The sequence below is a fragment of the Vombatus ursinus genome, unplaced genomic scaffold, assembly GCF_900497805.2.
Source record: "Vombatus ursinus unplaced genomic scaffold, bare-nosed wombat genome assembly UNPS02014812.1, whole genome shotgun sequence".
NCBI lineage: Eukaryota > Metazoa > Chordata > Mammalia > Diprotodontia > Vombatidae > Vombatus > Vombatus ursinus.
In genome coordinates, this window is record NW_020954590.1 from 34,338,327 (window position 1) to 34,364,484 (window position 26,158).

The following is a 26,158-nucleotide window of genomic DNA, read 5'->3' on the forward strand; positions in this document are numbered from 1 at the left end:
CATCTATCCCCTTTTCTTGTTCGTTTGTTTGTTTTTTTAAGGTAATTGGGGTTAAGTGACTTGCCCAGGGTCACACAGCTAGTGTCAAGTGTTTGGTCTGAGGCTGGATTGGAACTCAGGTCCTCCTGACTTCAGGGCATGTGCTCTATCCACTGAGCCACTTAGCTGCCCCCCACTGTGCCACCTAGCTGTCCCCCCTTTTCTTCACTCACATAGATACCACCTTATTTAATTCAAGTCCTCTTGCCTGAACTATTGCAATAGTCTCTTTTTTGATCTCCCTGCTCAAGTTTCTTCCCACTCTAATCCATCCTCCACCAACTGCCAAATCAATTTTCCCAAAGTGGAAATATAATTTTTATATCACTTTCTATTAATAAAGAAAGACTCTCTGTTACCTTTAGGATCAAATATAAACTCTGTTTGACATTTAATGCCTGGAACAAGCTGTCTTTAATTTTTCTGGCTTTACTCCAGTTGCTGCCTTCTATACACACTACAATCCAGCCAAATTGGCCTTCTTGCTGTTTCTCACACGTGACATTCTATCTCAATGCCTTTGTGTTGGCTGTCCTTGGTACTTGGAAAGCACTCCCTCAATTTCATTGTCCCTAATTTTCTTCAAGACTCATTCAAGAGGCATCTTCCACATGAAGCCTTTATTGATCCCCATCCCCCAGCTTTTAGGGTCTCTCCTCCTAAGTCACCTTAGATCTATTTCCAATCTATTTTGAATATACCCATGTACTTTACATACCTATTGATTCCCCCAACTAAACTGTAAGATCCTTGAGTCAGGGACTCTTCGCTTTTGTCATTGTATCCATAGAGACTAGCACAGAACCTGGCACACATATTATATATGTTCATTGATTGAATCACTGGTTGATTAAACATGTAGAAAGTGAAAGGAAAAAGCACCAAACCAACACCAAACCATCCACTCCAGCCATCTCTAAAGATCCTCTTCTGTGTGCCCTCCCCATTCTTTGGGTATGATCTGGGTACCTACAGATAAGGGATTGGAACTCAGAGGACCCTAGCTCTAGGTCACAAATTATGCTGAGGGAAATCAAGCAAGGAGCAGCAAAAGAAAACATTTTTCCCCTATTTAATCACCAGCCAATTGGATCCTCAACAGCTAACCATCTTCAGTATTCAAGATCTTCTGTCTCATTTCTGCACCAGGATCTGGGCTGCCTCTCCAGCCTCATATCTACCAACAACTCCTTATTCACAAATAATGAAACACACAATCCAGAGAAGTTATGGTAAATGAAGTCTGTACCTAAGCAGCATTATTATTAAATAAATTTTAAAGAACAGAATAAATTTAAATTTTACATATGCTCTCTCAAGCAGTGAGAGGGGATGGACTCGTTGCCACAAAGATCTAGAACTGGAAGAGGTTTCTGACACCATCCGGTCCATTTTACATTTTGCAAAAGAGGAAACAAGCCCGGAGGTGAAGTAATTTGCCCAAGGTAATAACTATAAGAGGTAGGATTTGAACCAAACTCCTCCCACTCTGTTGTTGTTGTTGTTCATTTGTTTCAGTCATGACTGCCTCTTCATGACCTCGTTTGGGGTTTTCTTGGCAAAGATACTGGAATGGTTTGCCATTTCTTTCTCCAACTCATTTTACAGAAGAGAAAACAGAGGTAAACAGGGTTAAGTGACTTGCCCAGGGTCACACAGCTAGTAAGTGTCTGAGGCCCAAATGCGTACTATAGCTGGCCAAGGAACTATCCTAATCGAATGGAATATCTCAAAATGCTGAAGCACCATGCATTTAGTTGTTTCTTAATTCTTGTTTAGTGTTAAACATTAAAAATGTTGCACCACCAATGGAAAATCTAAGAATTTCTCAACAACTAATGCAACTTTTAATGTCTAACAGATAAAACATCTTAACTATGGAATTTAAACATATTACAAATTTCACGGGTAAACTGTTTCACGTTAATCATTTTTAAGTCTTCAAGTAGTATATAATAAAATGAAGCTCATGTAGTATAGAGTGGCTAAATCGAAAGGACCTAATGATTTAACTACTGGGAGTTTTTGGGGACAGATCTCAAAAGCACAGAAAGGAGTATACAAAACAGTGATCACAGAAGAGACTTTAAACGTACTTCTCTGGACTGAAGAAATGGACAAAAGGAACAAAACACAGCTCCGAAGGGCAATTGGATATTTTCATGGAGTGACTTTCATACTCAGTACTATAATAGGTGCAGGTATCTTCATAGCTCCCAAAGGGGTGCTGAAATATTCCTCCCTCCATGTGGGCATCACACTAAGCATCTGGGTTGTTTGTGCAGTGGTGTCCATGATAACTGCCCTCACTTATGCTGAGGTGGGCACAACTTTCCCTCAAAGTGGAGCTCAATACTACTTCCTCAAAAGATCCCTGGGATCTCCTTTTGTTTTCTTCTGCCTCTCGGCCAGTCTCTTTGAAATACCAGCAGGAATGGCTGCTCGAAGCTTATTGCTGGCTGAATATGTTATTCAACCTTTCTATCCTGGGTGTTCTACACCAACATTGCCCAAAAAATGCCTGGCTTTGGCCATTTTATGGTCTCTGGGAATCCTTGGTGTTCAAGGTGTTAACAAAATAACTTGGTTTCAGACAATCAGCGCAGTAATGAAGATAACAGTTCTCTGCATTATTGCCCTAAATGGAGCTGTGTTGTTGGTGATAAGAAAAGAAAATTTAATCAGGTTGGGGGATGCTTTCAGTTCTGACCTTCCTAATATCTCTCAGATTCCAGAAGCCTTTTTCCAGGGATTTTACGCATATTCAGGCTGGCAATCAATGGTTTCCATTGCAGGTAATTTTTTTCCCAAAATCTTAAGGGAAATATTTATCAAATGAATACATAATCAAGCTACTAAAATAAGAGTTTTATACTGAAAAAGAAATTTTGTCTTGCTTAGAGGTTTGCATATTTTTATCTTCCTTTAGAGAAGGGATACTTAACCTTTTTGTGCATGGACCCCTTTGGGAATCTGGTGATACCTATGGACCTCTTCTCAGAATCATGTTTTAAATGAAAAAATAAATGACTTAAGATTACAAAGGAAACTTATTATATTGAAATCAGTCATCAAAATGCAAACAAAAAACAAGTTCACTGACCCCTGGTGAGGGTTCTGCTTTATAGAATGTATGTGTGGAACATCATAGCTAATGTTCATTTAATGTTTGTTGCTTGCTTGCTTATTGGTCTAGGTTTGGGTAATTAAAGATTTTCCTAACATATGCTAATACCTGGGATATTCATAGGTAGAGTTCTGGGCTTAGAGTTAGGAAGACCTGAGTTTAAAGATGACCTTAGATGCTTGCTAGCTGTGTGACCTTGGGTAAGTCATTTAATCTCCATTTGTCGCAGTCTTCTTAAGTATAAAATTGGGTTAATTATAGCACCTACATTCCAGGCTTGTTGTGAGGATCAAAAGAGATAGTATTTGCAAAGCACATACATGTTTGGCACATAGTAGATGCTATATAAATGCTAGCTGACAATAATAATTTGTTAGCCACATACACATCCACTCAGCCTGTATATTCACTGGTAAACAATTGGGTGGTATGAGAGATCATGTGGCATAGTGGAGAGTGCTAAGCTTGGAGTATGTAGAAATACAGGTTTTAAAATAGCGTCTGATATATACTGTGCAAGAATGGGGACAAGTCACTTAACCTCAGTTTCCTTCTCTGTAAAATGAGGATAATAATACCTATAGTCCCTATCTCCCAGGAACATGAAGTCCTCAGTTTCTTCATCCGTAAAATATGGGAAGTTGACTTAATGATCTTTATGGCCCTTCTACCTTTATGTTTCTGTCCTACTACCAGGCCTATATCCCAAGAAAATCAATGACATAGTTAAAGGTCCAACATATACCAAAATATTCAAAGTAACACTCTGTGACAGAAAACAAATGAACAAATAAACAAGACCTGAAAATAATATAGCTATCCATCAATTGAAGAATGGCTAGAAAAATTGTGTTACATGAATATAATAGAACTTTAAGAAATAACAGATATAAGAACTCTGAGAAACAGAAAGATTTCAATAAACTGATACAAAGTGAAAAGTCGGGGCAGCTAGGTGGCGCTGTGGATAGAGCATCAGCCCTGAAGTCAGGAGGACCTGAGTTCAAATCTAGCCTCAGACCAAACACTTGTCACGTACTAGCTGTGTGGCCTTGGGCAAGTCACTTAACCCCAATTGCCTCACTTAAAAAAACAAACAAACAAACAAAGTGAAAAGTCAAAAAATGACTATAATAAGGTACATTAAAAGACCACTACAGGAAGCCAAATGTTGAAAAGTTACTGCAGGACCAAGGGAACAGATAATGAAACATTCAGCATGGCAGAGAAGTGGGTGACTACTAGAATAGAAGACATCGGCAGATGCCATTGGCACAGTATACTATGTTTTGGCTTGATTGGTTTTTTTTTTTTTATTGTTGTAACATAAAAGGTTTTAATCTGGAGAAGAATACAGACTTACCCCCATCCCCCAATAAATGTAAAGATATGTAAAGACAAAAGACATCAAGAAAACATTTTAAAATAAGTACATCTTTTGCCCCAATATGATCTTAGTGCCAATATAATGTAAATGTGGCTTCATATGTAATCTGTAATGGCCCATGTCTGAGCCAACAATTAGAAAAAAATTAGAATACTTTAGCTCTTCTAACTACATTCACAAACCTTAGTCATCCATCACCTTTTGGGGAGGATGGGCAGCTAAGGTGGGGAGAGAGGTTGGAACAGAAGGATAAGAGCAGTGCTCAAGAATATTTTTCATCCATTAAAAAGTGACGGAAGAGATTCAAAACTATAGAAACAGGGCCTTGTGTTTTTCTCAACCTAAAATACTCACACTATAATAGAAATGGGTAAATAAAATTAAATAAATGTGACATAAGATTAAGGTGATTATTTCCCATCTGAGAATCATACATTTTCCTCTCTGCTTCTATGTTAGAATAGTCATAGTAATAATTATGCTGTCTGATAAAAGGGAGGGATGGTACGTTCTACTAGAATCATTGCCCAACTAAAGACATTTAATTTTATTGTATAACATATAATATACAATGTATTAAAATAAATTATAGGACCAGCCAAAATTTGAGTAAAGATATATGAAATGAAGAATAAGGTAATAGCAATGTATTATTATTAGTTCAAACTGCCAAGTATGAATAAAAATACAAATTAAAAGTGACTATTAAATAAAGTTAAAAAGTCAGTTATAATTATTACATAATTCACTTAAATTATTATTTCTTTCTTCTAAGATAAAGCATTTTTTCTCACTTCTTTTGATTTTTTTATCAATACACGACATTTACAAGTTTATGGTAGTTATTAAGAAAGATCTAGAACACATACTCGTTATATTACTTCTTCACACTCATAAGACATTCATAAGTCAAATCCTAAAGCAAAAAGATCCCTCACACTAACGAAAAGTGTGCCTAGAAGAAATGGGGATGGGGGCAGAAAGAATGGCATTTTGATTTGAAGTATTACTTACAGACATAGCTAAATGTTCATATAACTCAGAAGACCCAGTTTGGCTAACTGATGCTATATGTAACCTTGGGCAATCTGTTTACCTGTCTGGACCTCAGTTCCCTCATAAATAAAGTGAAGCGTTTGAGTTATTGTACCTTTCAGTCCTAACTTGAAATTAGAAGCAGCTGGATGGCTAGCCCACTGGACTTGGTGTTGGGAAGGCATGAGTTCAAATCCTACCTCAGATATTTATTAGCAATGTGACTATGGACAAGTCAGTTCATATCTGCCTGCCTCAGTTTCTTCATCTGTAAAATGAGGACAATAAAAGCACATACCTCACAGGTTATCGTAGGGATGAGATGAAAAGAGATAATACATGCAAAGTGTTTTGTAAAGTTTAAGACACTCTATTGATGTCATCTATTATTATTAAATCCTGTAATAATACAGTAACAATTTTACAAATAGGTAGATATGTTATTCCTAAGATACCTATTTCATTCACTGACAATCAAGTGGATGACAGCCATTAGAGACATATCTCCTTACCAGAGAATTTTAATCATCAGGAGTTCCTTATTAATACGTGAATACATCAAGAGGAGTGATACTTTAAGACATTGTTAATTAGCCCAGAAGCAAGGAGGCAAGGGGAAGAGCTAGGTTTAGATAGGGAAGTTGGGATTCAGGAAAAATGAGAGGGCACTGAAAATGGAGGTAAGAGGGTCCTAATGATAGATATAGTCCATGTTACAATTTTGCCTATAGTTATGTAGCTGAAAATACTTGTTCAGTAACTGTCAATGCATTCTTTTTTTTGTATGTGCAAAAATATTTGAAATAGTTCAAAAGAGGTTTTTAGAATCTTTTTAAAGAAGGGTATACTTTTGTAAATGCTGTCAGTAATCCTTAGCAAAGTAATGTCTTTTCATTTAAAAATTAAATTAACATCTTAATTGTTGAAAATGGTAGAGAACTCTGGTTAAATGAAAGTCCCAAAACACCAATGCCTTTGATTCACTGTGTAGAACATAAGATTCAGAACTGCTGGGTTGGTTAACAAATGATTTTTTGTTGTTTATACAAAGTCTGTTTTTTGTCCTGGGTCTGTAGTACTTCTATGTGATTCTTAAAATATCTGAACCTGCAATTTTTTTTTTTTTGCTTTTTGGTGAGGCAATCAGGGTTAAGTGACTTGCCCAGGGTCACACAACTACTAAGTGTCAAGTATCTGAGGCCAAATTTGAACTTAGGTCCCTTGACTCCAAGGCCAGAGCTCTACCCACTGTGCCACCTAGCTATCCCATGAACCTGCAATTTCATTGATGTGGGTTACTTCTAGTGTGTAGATTCCCTTCAAAGACTGACAACTCATAATAGCTAGCATTTATATAATGCTTTAAGATGTGCAAAGTATTATACATGGTATCCCATTTAATCCTCATAACAGCCCTGTGAGGTAGATGCTGTTAATTATCTCTGTTTTACAGATGAGAAAAGATAGGCTGAGAGAGGTCAGGTGATTTGCCCAAGGTCACACAGCCGAGTGTCTAAAGAAGAATTAGACCTCAGTTTTTCTTGATTCCAAGTTCAGCACTCTATCTACTAAGCCACCTAGTTGCCTCTGTAATCGGATAGTATGAGAGGGTTGTCAGAGGCACTAAGAACTTAAATGACTTGTCTATGCTCATATAGATAATTATGTGTGTGAAGCAGGACTAAACCAGGTCTTGTTGATTCCAAACCTGGCCCGCTATCTACGATGCCGGTTGCTTCTCAGTAGTAACTGTATATGTAGCAGCTGTAATACTAAATTTTTAAAAATCAGTAAATATTATTAAATGCCTACTATGTGCCAGGTACTGTACTAAGCATTGGTGATACAAATAAGAAAAAAGATAGCCCCTTCCCTCAAGGACCTTACAATCTAATGGGGAAAGACAATACACAAAAGGAAGACGAAAGTGGGAGAGAGGGGAAAGCCTGTTGGGGCATGGTGTTCAAGGAGCATGAACCTAGAACAGATAGCGAGAAATGAAGAGTTAAGCGGCTGGAAAATTCTGAGCCCTCTATAAAAGGGAAGGCTTTGGCAGAAAGTTTTTGCCCCGCCCTCCAGCCCTCCAATCAGAGGGAGAGGCAGCTAAGTAAGGTGACTTAGGAGGTTATAGAGCATGGAAGCTGAAGCAATCGCCATGATGATGAAATTTCTGGTGATTAATTTATCCTGGGAAAAACATGATACGATAACTAAAATCAACAATAATGAGGTAGATACCCCCAATGCAAGCTTACACCTGGCCAATTTGACCGCTTTTCTGCATAGTTACTTCTATCTGATTTTTTTGATGTTGTAGTACAGTAGAAAGAGTATTGGTTCTTGATGTCAGGGGACAAGCGTCCAAATTCTGCTGCTATTTTCCTCCCCCTTCCTTTATGAAAGACACTTATTTGGCAGAATAAGGGAGCTATCGGGTTACAAAAGAAAAGAGAAGCACTGAAGCATTTTTAAAAATACACAGAAGAAAACACAGATAAGAAGGACAACTTTGAAATTACATATCCTTGAAAGGAAAAGTATGCTATATGTAACAGAGATTCACAGTTTCATATATAATCATGTTTTCTGTTCTGCTTTGTATATGGAAATGCTAATTTTATTTGGTGTTTGTTAAGCGTAGAATAAAAATAAATACTTTTGTTAAAAGCACCACCCCCACACAAATGTCACAACTTTTCTTGACATCAGTCTTCTTATATATATGATGCAGAGTTGGATAGAGGGGCCACTAAGGCCCATTCCAGTTCCAAATCATTGATTCTATGTTCCTAAAGCAGATCCTTACAGATTCCTACCAAAAATGACACTGCAGTATTTCCTTAAGACTAAGAACCCAAGAGTGTTTCTTGTCACCTCGATTCTCTAGTCCATAGGACTTGTTTTTAGTCGGTAAACCCTTGCTCCCTGTATCAAATGGGGATAGATTCTCCTACTACTATCACAGAAATTATTCATTTCCAGCCATACAAGAGTGGCTCAACATTAGAAAAACAATATAAATAATCACATCAAGAATAAATTCATCAGACAAAACTTAACAAGGCATTCCCTAGACACCACTTCCCTATATGCAGTCTCTCCCCCAAATAGAATGCTTTTGTATTTGTATACCCAGCACTTAGCACAATGCTTGGCACAAAGTAAATGTTTAAGAAATGGTTTATTGTTTATTCATTAAAACCAGGTAATTATATTAACAGATGAAAGAAAAGCATTTGACAAAGTATAGCCAGTCAAACATTTGCTAAACTTATGCCCTGTGCCAGGCACTGTATTAAACACCAAGGATACAAAGAAAGGCAAAAATAGTCCCTTCCCTCAATGAGCCTACATTGTAATGATACAGACCACATGTAAATAGCATAGTACATAGAAGTTATATATTGAGTGGGTGAAAGGTAATTTCAGACGGAAAGACTTTCACAGCTGGGGGACTAAAAAAGACATTCTGAAGAAAGTGAAATTTGGGTTAAGACTTGAAAGAAGCCATGGAAAGAAACTAAGAGGCAATGGTAAGGACAGGGAGCGTTTCAGGCTTTAGGAGAGGTCATTGCAAAGGCACAACAGAGACAGGAGATGGTGTGTTTTATGCAGGGAACAGTAAGTTGGCTAGTACAAGTGGATCATACAGAATATGGAGGATAGTTGAACTCAAGAAGACAAGAAAGGTAACTAGCTCATTTATGCTAAAAAAAAAACAAATGTATACACAGAGGGATATTTTATAATATGACAAAAAATCTAAATCTAGACAAAAACTTATGAATATATGCAATTGGGAAACATGTGATGCTTTCCCAATAAATATAGGACTAAAACAAGGACATCCTCTTTCTTTATTTAACATAGTTTTAGAAATTCTAACAATAACGATAAAACAAGAGAAAGAAATTAAAGGCATAAACAGGCAAAAAAGGATACAAAAGCTTACCGTTTTAGGAAGGGGGAAGGGAAGGAGGGAAGGAGAAAAATTTAGAGCTCAAAATTTTTTTTAAATGAATGTTAAAATTTGTCTTTACATGTAATTTGAAAAACAAAATACTATTTTTTAAAAAGATACAAACTATCCCAATTTGCTGATGATGTGACGATTTACTTAGAAAACCTCAAAAAATCCGCAAAGACGCTAACACTGAGACAATTAATAGCATAAGTAATTTTCAGGGCACAAAATTAGCATATAAAAATAAAAAGAATTTCTATATAGCAACAAAATCCAAAAGGAACTAATAGAAGAGGAAGACACATTTAAAAATACTTTAAGGTACAAAAATGTCTAGGAGTCAATCTTTTAAGAAATAATAAAGATCTATATAAATACAATTATGAAATACTTCTTAAAGAAATAAAAAGCTGATGAAATAATTGTAGTTATTCTGGGCTCATTGTTGGACCTCACCAATATAATAAAAATGATGATATCAAAATTCAGTTACAGTTTTAGTGCCATGCCAATAAAACTACCAAGGGGTATATTATAGAACTAGACAAAACAGCTTCTAAAAATTAATTTGAAGGAACAAAAGATCTAAAATCTCTAAAGAAAGCATGTAAAAGAAAGGTAGAGATAAGGGAATAATATCTTCAGCTCTCAGATTATACTATAAAGCCAGTAATCATCAAAAACTATTTCATAGTAGTTAAAAAATGGAAAAACAGATCAGTGAGACTAGAAAAGGTAGAATTTCTTAAAAAATGAATTCACTAAATATTTGATAAAGCCAAGAGCATAAATTACTTGAATGAAAAACTCCTTCATTAACAAGAACTACTGGGAAAATTGGAAAACTATTGGGTAAAAATTGTTTAAACTTTCATTAGACCCATAAAAATGAACACATAACTTAAATTTTAAATGTAACATTACAAAATAAACAAATTGGGCACCTTCAATAGCTATGACTAAGGAGAGCATTCTTAAGAGATGGAAGCAATCAGAAAAGATCAAATAGATAATTTTGATTACATAATTGAAAACCATTCCCAAACAAAATTAATTCAACTAGGATGAGATAGAAAGTTGCTGATTTAATCTGTATAAATTATATATGTATGCATGTATATATATAATCTAATTTTTAAAGATTGTATGAAACAACTATAAGATAATCAAAATTGGATGTTAAAAAATTAGAAATAACAAGCATGGCCACAAAGAAGAGATGTGAGAAGATATCCTACTCTATTCCTTTACAGATTTAGGGGATCCCCAGGTTTAGAACATTGCATATATTTTCAGACTTTTTTGTTATATTGGTTGGTTTTCCTGATTTTTTTTTCCCCTTAAAATAATATGTGTTATATGAGATGGAGGGGAGAAGAGGAAGAATACTGGGAGAAATTTTGGTGATGTTAAAATAAAAAAATCAATAAAAATATTTTAAAATAAACGTAACAAAAATAAAATGCACTCATACATGAAAGCATAGAAAACATTACTGAAATTGCTGATTAGAAGAGAAATACAAATCAAAACAACTTTGAAGTTTTATCTCATATCTAGCAAATTGGCAAAGATGACAAGAGATGGGAATAGTCAATGTTGGACAGACTATGGAAAATATAGACACACTAATACACTGTTCGTAGAGCTATGAATTAGTCCAGTCATTCTGGAAAACAACTTGGAATTATGCTAAGAAAGTGAATAAAATCTACTTACCCTTCAATCTACTCTTAGGCATTTGGTCCAAGATAGAAAAAAAAAGTTTTAGATAAATAGTAGAGATAGTGATATAAAATCAGTCCAGTGAGTCAAGCTTTGTATTCAAATGCAACAGAATATTGATAGTTCATAAAATTCACTAAAATAATTTTACTTTCAATAGGATTAAAAGTATATAATTCACCAAAAAAAAGAAAAAACCTACTCTCCTCTACATTCACCAGAGAAGCAATACTGTATCAGAAAGATTTTCTACAGGGCAATGGGAACTCTGGAAAAAAGCAGGAACACTAATTCCCCATAGGCTGTGCTTTTTATTCACCTACTCCCCCTCTGAATAATTCACCAAATTATACAGAGAGTTTCCTTAAAGAGAAACCAGCCTGAACAAAATTATTGTTGTTCCTACCACATCTCACCCCTTGGCAGACAGATCCAAAAAAATCTACCAAGGGACCTACAACTACTTTAAATTTCTTAACACAATTCTGACCTTGAGGGAAAGCCTAGTATAAGCTGCACTGGAAGAAGAGTTTGATACAAACAATAAAAAGATAAGAATGTGAAGCAATATAAAAGTCATTTTAAAAAGTGTAGTCCAAGCATTGGAGTAATAAGTGAGGCCATTCACAATACCTCTTCTGATGTAAAACAACAATGATAAACAGAAGCAACACCAGGAACACCAGAGCCAGAGCACCTCTGACACAATCGCTGATCCCCATCATAGGTCAGAGTCCTACCTACAGCAAGATAGCTAAAGTCATAACCTTTGATATGCTACCTGTCCAGAATGTGAGTATAATCAGAGACAAATGGGCTTCTCAGGGAGAGAACTTCACCCTGGGGAGTCCTCTGATAGGTGGAAGAGTCTTTGCCTGGGATAGCCGTATCTTGAAGAGTCCTAACCATGCTGTTCACTTCACTTCCTGCTCACTCTCCAATTGGATCTACCTCTATAACTGCTGCTTTGCACCCATTCAAGTACCCTCTTCCCTCCCCTCACTTTCAATCCCTTCCCATTACGTTTTCTCTTCCCCTTTTGGTCTAAGCTCCTTGAGAATAGGGACTATTTTGTTTTCTTGCTTTTTTATCTCCGGCTCAGAGCACAGTGTGTGGTACTTAGTAATTAAAGATAAATGTTCTACCTATCCATCCATCCATCCATCCATCCATCCATCCATCCATCCATCCATCCATCCGTCTATCTATCTATCTATCTAGAAGCTCTAATAGTCTGTGTTTCTCCAAGTAAGAATAAGGATCAAAGGACTTGCTAGAGCTGGTTGAGACCATAGCAGCCCAGATGTCATGCTGGCGCCTAGCTATAAGACTACACAACTAGAATGCATGTCTAACAGCATATTTTAAGAATGCCTGTGCTTTAGAACAAGGGTGTCAGACACATGGCCCACAATACTCCTGAGTGTGGCCCAAACCAGATTAAAATATAATTGAGAAATATCTAACAAAATAAAAAAAAATACAATAAAACATAGATAACATTACATTTTAAAATTGAGTCAATATGCAGTTCACATGGATCCTTATATATTTAGTGGTCCCTAATTCTATTTGAGTTTGAAATTACTGCTTTAAAGAATATGGGGTGAGAGACGTGAATACCTCCTCATGATAATAATTTCCATTTAAAACAAGATTTAACTTGTCTTTATATTGTAACTGGAAAGGTGCTATGGATAGAGAGCTGGCCTCAGACTGAGGAAGACCTGGGGTTCAAGTCCAACCTCGGACACATAATGGCTGCTTGACTGTAGGCAGTGCTCTAAGAATATGAAATTACTAGTGCAGCAAAAATATATGACTGCTTTCTTTCCTTTTCTTATGCATCATAAGGAAACATCTTGTAAATAGTATGTTTGGTAAAATATGCCCTTTATGATGAGTCACATTCTCTATTTTAGGAGAAATCAAAAACCCTGCTAAGAATATTCCCAGATGCATATTCACTGCACTTTCCTTGGTGACCATACTTTACCTTCTGGTTAATATTTCCTACCTGACTGTTCTAACTCCTGAGGAAATTATCGATTCAGGTAAGATTCTAGGTAGCTTAGAGGAGCTCTCACAGTTGGACATGATCTCTCCTTATTTTGTATTCTCATCATGCCTTGTTTATATTTTCTATGTAACTGAATTTTATCTTACAGTATATTTACTTGTGTATGTTGCTAATCTCTCTCACTAGATTGTAAACACTTCAAAAGCTGGGACAAAGTTGTGTTTATCTTAGCATGTTACCTAGAACCTAGAACAATGGCACACACATGTTTATAAATGTTGAATGAATGCATATGTTAAAGGCTAAGAACTAAAGCAGATGAATGGGCACCAGCAGAAATTTTCAAAAGGAAGAAATATCCAAAGTCATGTCCCAGACTCTCACACATCTGCCATTTAAAGTCTACATTCTTTACCTATGCTGATAAAGAGAGTCTAAGTTGAGGGATCATGGGAACACCAAGGGAATTAGAGCTATAATGAAATAGGAAAAAGAACTTTATTAAGGCCATAGAAAGGGATAAATGGGGAAAACTTATGCTTGTAATGCAGGGGGTGGGGGTGGGGTGTGGATCTAGCACTTACGCTCCTGATCATAAAGCCTAGTTTAACACAGATTTACTTTAATATAATATACCTTTGCTGTTCTGAGGTTGTATCCTACAGAAAGAGGAAGTCACACTGAAGGAATGTGTGATTTTCTACTACAAAGAACATAAGTGAAGTCATTGTAGAGTATAAAGGAACTCTTGTGCTCTACAAATAACTTTCTGGTCATAACAGGTATTCATGAGGGATTGGAAGAGAAAGAGATGAACGAGAAAGGGGAGGGAGAGAGGAGAAATCAGGAGACAAGGATCACCAGTCTGGTGTACTTGTGCATATATCATCTGAATCCTATCCTGGGGGGGGAGTGAGGGGTGGGCCTGGAAAGGTCCTACAACAACCCTGTGGTGCTACATGCTAGAGAAAGAGATGTAATTCTTGACTGAAAGATCTCTCAGCCCATAGAGCTACCTAAGGCATATGTGAAGGAGAAGTGATTTTAGAATAGACAAGAGACTTTGGAGAAGGAGAAAGAAAAGCGGAGTTCTAAGAGAATTGAGTGAGAAAGAAGTCAAAAACTTTTGAATGGGAAACAGAAGCCTCTAATATCTTCTACATGTGGCTCCCCAACATGCCCCTTGATGCTCAGCACCTGCACCCCATAATGAACTTCCCAAATAATATCATTCTCTCCTTGAAATCTCATCCTTCAAGTCCAAGAGCCCACTTACTTTTGAGTACTTTATTGTCTACTCCAATCTGTATAATTTACCAATTGCTATTTACTGTTTTCTTGGATAAATGGGTTTGTTATCTGAGAGTATCTTTCATGGAGATAAGAAAGAGCTAAATAGTCTGAGAGTAAGCTGTTACTCTCTCCCCGAGAGAGATGGGGCAAGTGGCTTTTATTCTGAACACCCAATATGGATAGCTTCATATCCACTAACAATTAGAGAAATATAAACTAAAACAACTCTGAGGTTCTACCTCACACCCATCAGATTAGCAAAGGTGACAAAAAAGGAAAATGATTAATGCTGAAGGGGCTGTGGGAAACCAGGAATGTTAATATTCTGCTAGGAGAGCAGTGAATTGGTCCAAGCATTCTGGAAAGCAACTTGGAAATATACCTCAAAAGTTTCTAAACTCTACATATATCCTTGATCCAGTAATACCATTACCAAAGAATCCAAAGAAAAAAGGAAAAGACTTACAGGTACAAAAATATGTATAGCAATTCTGTTTTGTGGTGGAGAAGAACTAGAATCTTAGGGGATGCTCATCATTGTGGGAGAAAAGAGCAATTTTGGTGTATAAACGTAATGGAACATTATTGTGTCATGAGAAATGGTGAAAGGAATGCTTTCGAAGAAACATGGGAAGATTTGCATTACTTGATACAGATTGAAGTGAACAGAACCAGTAGAACAATTTATACAACAATAATATTGTAAAGACAAACAACTTTGAAAGACTTAAGAACTGTAATCAACGCAATAACCAACCACAATTTCACAGGACTCATAATGAAACATGCCATTCACTTTTGGCGCATGACAAAGAGGTGATGGACAGAGACATACATTTTGGACATGGCCAATGTGAAAATTTACTTTGTTTGACTATGCATATTTGTTGTAAGAGTTTTGTTTTCCTTTCTTTTACAGCAGGGGATGGGTAACATGGAATGGAGAGAAAATAGATTTTTATTAAAGGAAAAAAGTTAATTTAATTTTAAAAAAAAGAACATCACATCTTTAAACTAAAAATATACATTACATGTACAAATCTACAAATGTAAACTACAAATATAGAAGGTATGGTCAATGTCTAGCCTAATACCCCTCTTGGACATAGGAAAGCAAAGAAGTGATTGCCCAGTCACAGCTGTCTTTACTTGCTCCTTCCCCATTAGGCACTGGAAGAGACTCCACAAAGGTAGACATTGAAATCTCCCTGAAGATGTGGTGGACCAGATCCCAGATCACATCTAAATAAATATATCCCACAATTAGGGAAACCCCAGTTTCCTGAGTTCATAGGTTCAAAAACTTAAACAAACGAGACAATGTATACTGCATACAAATTCTACAAAATTTTGAGTCAATTTCATAATCTAAGGAACATGCATACAGAAAAAAAAAATTTCACTAGGAAATTCTGCATGTAAAATAATCAAATATCTCTCCAGTCATAATTTAGAAACCCACATTCAAAAAGGCCATGCCTGGTTTGTTTAGAATAATAAATTTAATGCAAAAATCTTGCAAAAAGGAGGGGGAAATCACCTCCTTTATTACTTGTTTCTTCTACTTCTCTTTCATTGATTGGCCAGAACAAGTAAAAGGGAAGAAGCTCTTCTCAAACTATGTAAGAATGAATTCAGAGAAGTTTCTTTATTGAAAAATTCCTCTCTCAAAGTGACTCTACATGAATTCAAAGTTATTTCTTCTCCCTAAGTAGATCTAGGTCCTTTTGTGTGCAAAAAGACTTGGATAAAGATGACAGAAAACACTTTTAATAGCATTCATTCATTCTACACAAAAAAGAATAATCATATAAATCAATAAACTATTGGAAACTTTTCTCAGGAAGGAAGGAGGAGAGTACTTGATCTATTTCTGTTGCAGAAACAGTTAAGTTCTCTTCCAAAATGACTGGAAGGTTTGTTGGTTGGTTAATTTGGGGTTTTGTTTGTTTGTTTGTTTGTTTGTTTGTTTTTCTGCAATCTCTACATCATTCTCCTTCTCAGGCTTGGTTCTCACTGAAGAACTTTCTACCACTTCCCTATATATTATTTGCTAATCTCTTACAGCCTCAACAATCTTGTAGGGCTGCTTACCTCCACTTGAAGTAAACACTCAGGCCATAAAATGTTTCCAACTGCCTTTTGATCTATCTTAACTTCTAATCTCTAGTCCCATCTATCTTCCATGGGGTGGTGCTTTCCCTTAGTTGGGACCACATCAAACTCAATGCTTTCCCAACCATGGAAGAGGTACATTCAGCTCTGACCATCTAAGGATGAAAATTCTTCTTTGTTTCTCTTTTCTTTTTGCTCCAAACCACAGCAGTCTTACGGTAGTGGGGCAGGGGGGAGGTGAGGAGAAGGTCCCCTTGATCATGGGCAATACCAAATAACACCAAATGTTGAGTGTGGAACATCTAAAGCAATAGAAAAAGAGTAAGGACTGGAGGAAACTTCCATTTCTAACAGCAGAAGGAAAGTTCTACCCCAATCAAATCATAATGCTACTCGGATCTGAGCACAAATATATCAAGAGAAGTGGAACTAAACAGTAGGAACCCAAGTCAGAACTAAATAGGGTCTAACCACTCTATCCAAAAGTACATGAAGGGGAAGTGCCTGGTCCAAGCACAAAACCTCAAGTCAGTTTTGTTTATTTGTTGAATTTGGGCATGTGAGTAAAGAGGAGAAGGCACCAAAAGCTATGAAGACATATTATAAGACAAGAAATATCCAAAAGTTAAACCCCAAAGAAGAGAGTAATTGTACAATAGCTTTAAGCAGAAACTCAGAGGAAGAAATGGCTTGGCAATAAGAACTATCAGAGTCCTGGAAAAAATGAAGTAGGAGATAAAATATGGAATCATAAGCAAAATATGTGCTCTGGAGGAAAGAACTGGAAAGAAAATAAATATCTTAAGACAAAAGGTAGAAAATTTTGCCTATAACTGACTCCGTGAAAATAAGAATAGACCAGGAGAAACTAAATCTTAGAACAAAATAAAAATGAAAAAATACAAGAAAATGTAAAATGTCTATTATCAAAAACAACTGACCTGGAAAACATGTTAAGGATTATCAAGCACTTTCCCAAAACCATAACCAAAAAGCACCTGAATACCAATATTCAAGAAATCATAAATGAGAACGATACAGATTTACTAAAACCAAAGGGCAACTGAAACTACAGAAAAAAAAAAAATCTATCATTCATAGGGCAGGTAGGTGGCGCAGTGGATTAGAGTTCCCACTCCAAACCTGTTTTCTACAAAAACCTGAATATTTATAATTTAAGTTTTATCCTTTCTAATATTTTGCTGGTAGAAAAAACACATGCTAGTTTTCCGTAAATAAGTGATAAATTTTAAAAATTATTTCTCATTTTTTTAAAGGAATTTTAGCCAGGAAAGTACATCTAGAAAAGTTATTTATCCGATTCTATGTCTATTCATCTAACATAGGAAGCAGAATGATAATGAGTATAGACAGTGATAATTTAGGTCCAAAATTAGAAATGAGATAATCATGTCATTCAATAGTGAACAAAAGGTTTATACACACACACACACAGACACACACACACACACACACACACACACACACACACACAAAGATAGTCAACAAATGTATAACATTTAGCATGGTTGCATTAGCCCCCTTACCTACATAGAGAAACTGTCTGTCAGCAGAGCAAGGTGTGTTGGGACTGAGTCTGAAGGGCCTGACTCCAGCGAGGGGGGGGAAGGGGACAAGAGAGGGATCATTTTATGCCCTTGAGCAACCAGGAACCAGTCAATATAGCTTAAGGTCATCAGGAGACCAAGACAATTTAGAGAAGACTTGAGCCTTAGCCTTCTGGGTCAGTCAAGTCCTGGGAACAGTCACCTTGCCTTTTTCAGGGAAAGAAACAGCCTAACGCATGAGAGGTGGTGCAAAGAGCCAGACACCCCAGTAGATACTGGTTCTCCTACCTGACTACTCCTTCCCTGTCTCCTTTGCTGGATCCTCTTCCACATCACACTCCTAACTGTAGGTGTCTCCCAGGGTTCTGGCCTGGGTCTTCTTTTCTTCTCCCTCTATGCTGCTTCACTTGGCGATCTCATCATCCCCCATGGATTTAATTACCATCGCTAAGCTGACGATTCTCAAATCTACCAACCCTGCTCAAGACTCTCTGCTGACTTCTAATCTCGCATCTCCAACTGCTTTTCAGACATTTTGAATTGGATGTTCAGTTGACATCTTAAACTCAATATGTCCAAAATAGAACTCATTGTTTTCCCCCCCCAACCCTCCCTCCCTCCAACCTTTCCTATTACTGTAAAGGGCAGCAACATCATTACAGTCCCTGAGGCTTAAAACTTGGGAGTCATCTTGTATTCCTCACTACCTTTCACCCCCCATATCCAATCTGTTGCTGAGGTCTGTCAATTTCACCTTTGCGACATCTCTCCAATATGCCCTCTTCTCTCCTCTAACACTGCCATTACTCTGGTACAGGCCCTTGACATCTCACTCCCAGTAATAGCCTACTAGTGGGTCAGCCTGCTTCAAGTTTTTCCCTGCTCCAATCCATCCTCCATTCAGACAGGTTGGACTGTGTCAAATCCCTACTCAATAAACTCCAGGGACTTCCTATTGCCTCCAGGAGCAAATATAAAATGCTCTGTTAGGCATTCAAAGCCCTTCATAACCTAACCTCCTCCTACCTTTCCAATCTTCTTACACCTTACTCCCAAAGACGTACTCTTCCATCCAGTGACACTAGCTTTCTAACTATTCCACAAACAAGACATTCCATCTCTTGGTTCTGGGTGTATTCTCTGGCTCTCCCTCCTCTACTATACCTATTAACGTGCCTGACTTCTTTAAGTTCCAACTAAAATCTTTTCTTTTACTGGAAGCTTTCTCCAGTCTATCTTAGTTCTAGGGCCTTCCCTCTGTTAATTACTTCCTATTAATCCTATATATAGCTTACTTTGCATATATTTGTTTGCTTGTTGTCTCCGCCATTAGATTGTAAGCTCCTTGGGGACAGGGACTGTCTTTTGTCTCTTTCTGCATCCCCAGCACTTAAAACAGTCCCTGGCATATAGAAGGATCTTAATAAATGTTTATTGATTGATGGATTGATTGGTCCCTTTACAATTCATCCAAGCAATGCTTTCCTTTATAAGATGATGAGACATTGGAAAAAGATTTCTATGGAGAGAATGCTCCACTGAGGGTAAATTCAAGATTCTGAGCACCAGGGAAGTGAAGGCGGCATTGTTTTCATGAAATATCTTTCTTTAGAAAATTGATTCCGCCTATTTCCAGAAGGTTAAGTCCAAGTCACAAAACAAAGCTTATAGTTCTATAGTTAGGTTTATGTATCTATGTTATTTAGTTTAAAATCATAAGGTGAATTCACAGAATGAAGTGATTGAAATGAGAATGTTTCTTCTTCTTTATCACTTATGTGTATAATGTAAAATGTTTAAAAATGTTTTTATTTAATTGGTATAGGGCAGTAGTGTCAAACTCAAACAGAAACCGGGCCACTAACCCATACATAAGGATACCTGTGGGTCACATACTGACCTATTTTTAAATGTAATAGTATCTATGTTTCATTGTAGTTTTATTTATTTTATTATGTATTTCCCTACATTTTAATCTTGTTCAGGAGTTCTGTGGTCCCCATGCAGACAGGTTTGACCCCTCTAGTATAAGAAACTCCTGTTATGGAAATTGCCTCTACTAATGCAGATTGGCACCTACTCTACAATTTATAATCTCAGAGGATTTTGCTCCTATGAGTTTTTAACGGATGTCCAGACAACTGGAGCTAATGGGTATCTAATAAAGAATTCTGGGTTAAAGAGGGGATTAATCAAAGTGGTACTTTGGGAAGATTATCAGGTGACTGAGTTGATTGGAAGAGGAGGGTCCAAGGTGAAGGGTTCTACTTAGAAATCTACTGTAATAGTTTAGGTGTGACATAATTAAGGGATGGACTAGAATGGTGGCAATGGAAGGAGAAAGTAAAGGACGAAAGCTAGAGATCATCCTAGCCCCATTCTCGTTGTCTCCTGCCTAGTACATTGTAAGAGCCTACTAACCTCCTTGCCTCTATTCTTCCTTTCCCAACCCATCCTTGACACTGCTGCCCAAATCATCTTAACACACATTTCAGTTCCCTTTGTATCATTCCACAAACATTTATTTCTGTAGGCTCCACTATTGCCAGGATTTTGCTTGGATTCTGCTGAGATTCCTTGAATTTGGGAACAACAAATCATTCTTATTCCACATAAATCCACTGCCCTTTCCCTCATTCCAACTGCAGCCCCATTTTGTCCTCCTTCTCTACTGATGGCCCTTTGCTTTCTAAACTTTCTGATTCTCAGAAGATATGCCACAAAATCATAGTCCCTACCTTCTGGCATAATTATTATGGGCTCAAACAGCCTTTAAGAAATGAAGTCTTGGGAATATATCTTGATAATTGATGTTACCTGAATCCTAGCATTATAAGAAATGCTGTTAGATCAGAATGAAATCTATTCCCTAAGACTTGCCCATATTCTAAGAAAATAATGCAATATTTATCATTGTTCATTTTGCAATGATGATTATTATTCACTTTATAATTGAAAAAATAACAAAGCTGATTTGGGGACTTTTCAAATCACAGAGCAAATTAGGAAGAATCAGAGAGTTGTTACTGTATCTATAAATCCTTCAAATATAAAGCAATGTGTAATATCCATTTCTTATAGAAAATTACACTATATTTAATAAACCTACTTTATGATGTCATATACTTGCGTCAATCATTACTTTTTGGCAAGATTTGACCTTCTGATGAAACATTCTTATTTTGAATCAGTCATATTCTGAATGATATTTTTTGTGTTTTTTAATAGATGCTGTTGCAATGACATGGGCTGATAGAGTAATTCCCTCCTACCAGTGGATCATTTCCATAGGTGTTTCTTCTTCAATTCTCAGCGGCCTTTTATCCACTATATTTTCATCATCAAGACTATACTATTGTGCAAGCCAAGAGGGACAGATGCCTTTGTTATTCTCTATGCTTAACACCCACTCCAGCCCAGCTTTAGCTGTGATTCAGACAATCATCTTTGCATCAGTTATGATTTTTTCCTCAGACTTAATCCGATTGATAAACCTTTTAGGCATTTTGGGATCAATTCAACTTGGATTGATCATAATAGGTCTAATTAAATTGAGATACCAGGAACCCAATTTACCTAGACCTTTTAAGGTAAGGAAAGTATAAGTTTTCTGTTCTTTCTCTATATGTATAATTCTTGGGCATATTTAATGTTTGGCAAAAGCTAAATTCTTCCAGACCTTTGTAGACTCATTTAATGACCATGTTGCCTGGATCCTCATCTTTTGGTTTATTGGTATGCACACTATATGGGTCATATTTAACACGAGGGGCAAAGAGCTTACTAAAAACTCCAAAATAGATGACACTTTGAGTTCTGCTGGGTTGGGTACAAATAGATAATGGTGGTTGAAAAAGAAAGCAGATATATTCATTTATCTCTGCTTCCCATGCTTGTAGAAGCATCCTACTAATCACCCAGGTTCTTAATTTCTAAGTCATCCTTGATGTTTTCCTTTCTCTCATCCTCCCAAATAACTGGCAAACCCTATCAATTCTACCTACAAAACATCTAATAGCCAACCCCCACCTCCATGCACAGCTACCCTAATTCAGGCTCTTGTCCTCTCTCACCTGGACTATTTAAATATTGTCCTAATGGGTCCCTAAAGGGCAGCTAGGTGGCTCAAGTGAACACAGTGCCAGGCCTGGAGTCAGGAGGACCTGACTCAAATTCAGCCTCAGACACTTACCAGCTGTGTGACCCTGGGTAAGTCACTTAACCCTGTTTGCCTCAGTTTCCTCATCTGCAAAATGAGCTGGAGAAGGAAATGGCAAACCACTACAGTATCTTTGTCAAGAAAACCCCAACTGGGATCATAGAGAGTTGAACACTCCTAAAATGACTCAATAACAATGTGCCCCTATGTTTCCAGTTTTTCCCCTTTCCAATCTTTCTTCCATTCAGCTGCCAGAATAATCTGAATAAAGCAAAGGTCTGACCATCACACACACACACACACACACACACACACACACACACACCCCCCAAATCTCTATAGCTTCCCTGTTACCTCTAGGGTACAGCCCTCCACATTCTGGCTCTAACCCACGTGTCCAGACTTATTTGATATTACTTCCCTGCACATAGTCTACATTCCTGCCAAACTGTCTCACTCGCTATTCTTCAAATTCCCTCTGCCATCTACAAGCTATTGTATAGCCTGACCACTAACGACCTTCCTCTTTACCCTTGCCTATTAGAATCCTAAGTTTCCTAAAGCTTAGCTCAGGTGCCTCCTACTGGGCAAATCCTTTAGTGATCTTCCCAACTGTTTACTGCTTTCTATTTTCTCAGCTTATCTTATTTTTAATAATGTGTATACACATGTTGGCCCCTGAGTAGAATATAAGCTTCTTTAGGGATGGGGTGTTTGTCTTTGTATCCCCAGTGCCTTCTATATATTAGGCACTTAATAAATTTCTTTATAAATATAACAAATTAGGCACTTGATAAATGTTGAGTTGGAGGATAAAAAACCAAGTCCACTAAAGATAAATAGCTTTTCACCCCATTTTTATCCATCCAGGAGTGAAGGGGAGTATTTTATTTTTTAATATGTTTTATTTTCCCCCCAATTAAATGCTAAAACAATTTTTAATCATTTTTAAAAAGTTTTGAGTTCCAAATTCTATCCCTCCTTCCCTTCCTCCCCTCCTGCTCGCTGAGATGGTAAGCAATAAAATATAGGTTATACTTGTGCAATCATGTACAATATTTCCATATTAGTAATTTTGTATAAGAAGACTTGAATAAAAGAAAAAGAATGAAAGAAAGAAAATGAAAAATAGCATGCTTCAGTCTGTATTCAGACAATATCAGTTCTTTCTCTGGAGGTGGACAGTATGCTTCATCATTAGACCTTTGGGATTTTCTTAGATCATTGTATTGCTGAAAATATCTAAGTGTATTGCTGTTACTGTGTATAACATTCTCCTGGTTCTGTACACTTCGCTTTGCATCAATTCATGTAAGTCTTTCCTAGTTTTTTCTGAAATCAGCCTGCTTGTCATTTCTTATAGCAAATACTATTCCATTACAATCATATACCACAGCTTGTTTAGCCATTCCCTAATGATGGGCATCCTTTCAATTTCCAATTCTTTACTACCACTAAAACAGCTGCTTTAAACATCTTTGTATATATAAGTCCTTTCCCTTTTTTTTTTTAAATCTCTCTGGGATACAGACTTAGTAGTGGTATTGCTGGATCAAAGGATATATACAGTTTTATAGCCCTTTGGGCATAGTTCCAAATTGCTCAATGAGGAGTATTTTTAAAATATTATATGGTAATTATGTAAGAAGCTTAATAGAAATTAACTGTATTGAATTTCAGCCTAAGGGTTACTCTTGTGGATAAGGCTTCCACCTTTATTTCCAGTGGAACCTTAATCAAAGCAATATCTTCTGAAGTCATGACTTCATTATGACTTCTAGAAGTCATAATGTGGAAGGTGGAAAAGTGTATTAGGTTGTGGTGATTAAACTTCCCAAAGTAAGAAAGCATGCAGGAATGAAATGTGAGGCCAAATAGAGCCTCTACATCTGCACTTTCTTGAGCCATTTCTCCCCTATAAGATGCTTCCTCTCTCCAGCATGTTTTGTACTAAAAAAGAAGAGGGATGTATTGGTCATTTTGCATCTAAGTCATTGGACAATACTGATAATGACAGTCCTTTCCTTTCCTATCTGAAATAGGACCATAGATGAAATGTGCCAGCTAATTCCTCAAAACAGAAATGCTTGTCCTATTTTAATACAGTAAGTCTGAAATGATAAATAATTATTATTTTATATCTAAGCTGCTGAAGAATAATCCTGATTCTTTGGGGATCATAGGAATAGCATTTTTTTAAATGAACATGTAGTGTGAACTGATGGAGAAAGATGGAAATTGGAAAACTCTGTTCTATCCTGAATTCTATTATTTTATAAGTATCTTAGTTTCTGTTTACTAATTTTCCTAAATGTGGGGCTGAAAATGACATTCACGTATTTTAGGGTTATAGGATCATGGATTTAGAGCTGAGAGGGACTTCAAAAACAATCTAGTTCGATCTCCTTGTTTTATAGATGAGGAAACTGAGATTCAGAGAGGTTAAGTAAAATTACTCAAGATCACACAGGTGGTATTATGATCATTCCCTCTGACCTTGAGAAATGCTCAAGAAGAAAAAAATTTGTTTTTAAAATTTCTTGTACTAGCCTCTAAATAGGCAAAGTTTAGTTATATCTAACTTTATTTTTCTTTTCATCCTCAGGTACATTTATTATTTGCATTGGGAACATTCATTGTGTTTTCCCTCTTGGTTTTGATTCCAGTTATCCATTCTCCAAAGATGTACCATATTTGTGTGCTTTTCTTTATTCTATCAGGCTTTTTGTTATATCTGCTTTTTGTACACTTAAAGTTTCGTTTTGGTTGGTTTAATGAAGTCACTTGCTATTTGCAATTGCTATTGAATATTTCACCCCCTGATGGGCCTGAGGAATATATATCAAAAGAAATAACTTTACCAAAAAGTGTTCTGAAGTTCCAACAAAAACATGATGAAGACTAAACACTTGTTTTTTTCTTGTTTTTGTTCAAAAAACACTTATTGAAAAAAATGATTTATTAAAGTACTTTTTGAAGCTATCCATAGCTCTTTATGCGTGTCAAACAATGCATGATCCATGAAAAACACAACAATCCATCTGTCTATTACTTGGAGTGGGAATCCACCAGACCTCTTCCTAAAATAAGTAAAATAGTACCACATGTGGTATCATTACATTACCATCACACTTTTCCTCCCTCAATCTACCCCTCTTCTGAACTTCCCTATTTTTGTTGAGGGCACCATAATTCTTCCAGGCTATCACAATCACAGTGTCATCTTCAATTCTTTACTCTCCCTCACCCTATATATCCAATCATTTGCTAAATGCTATTGGTTCTGTCTTCCCATCTTTGAAATCTGGCCACTTTCCTCTATCCACGGGGCCAGCTCAGAGCCTCATCACCTGTCACCTTTAGTACTAAAATAGCATCCTTTTTGGTTTCTCTTCCCTATGTTTCTCTTCTTACCTATGTTCAACACAGCTGCCAAAAGGATTTTTCTAAAGCACAGGTCTGGTTATGTCACTCACCCACCTGGCCACCCAAGCTCAATGAACTTCAGTGGCTACCTATTGACTTTACCATCAAATATTATTTCATCTTTATCTTATCCCTTTTAAATTTCTAGTTTTATGTTATTATCTGTCCTTCTTTCTCGAAGAGGACCATGACATCATTGAGGTGATGCCATGACATGCAAGTGAATTGGATTTTAACAAGGGAGGGCCGGGCAAAGTCACCAGTCTCACTTTCTCCTCTGGAGTCATCTGGATCCAGTGG

General features: G+C 36.7%; 1 protein-coding gene across 1 annotated transcript; it reads left to right on the top strand.

Annotated features, from left to right (window-relative positions):
- Nucleotides 1–2,119: 2,119 nt before the first annotated feature.
- On the top strand, nt 2,120–25,327 carry LOC114053936 (solute carrier family 7 member 13-like). Its single transcript, XM_027877080.1, is given in 5 exon segments — nt 2,120–2,834; nt 13,200–13,331; nt 21,502–21,863; nt 25,038–25,293; nt 25,296–25,327. Coding segments are annotated over 5 exon segments (1,464 nt in total). The 5' UTR covers nt 2,120–2,152.
- The last annotated feature ends 831 nt before the right edge of the window (nt 25,328–26,158 follow it).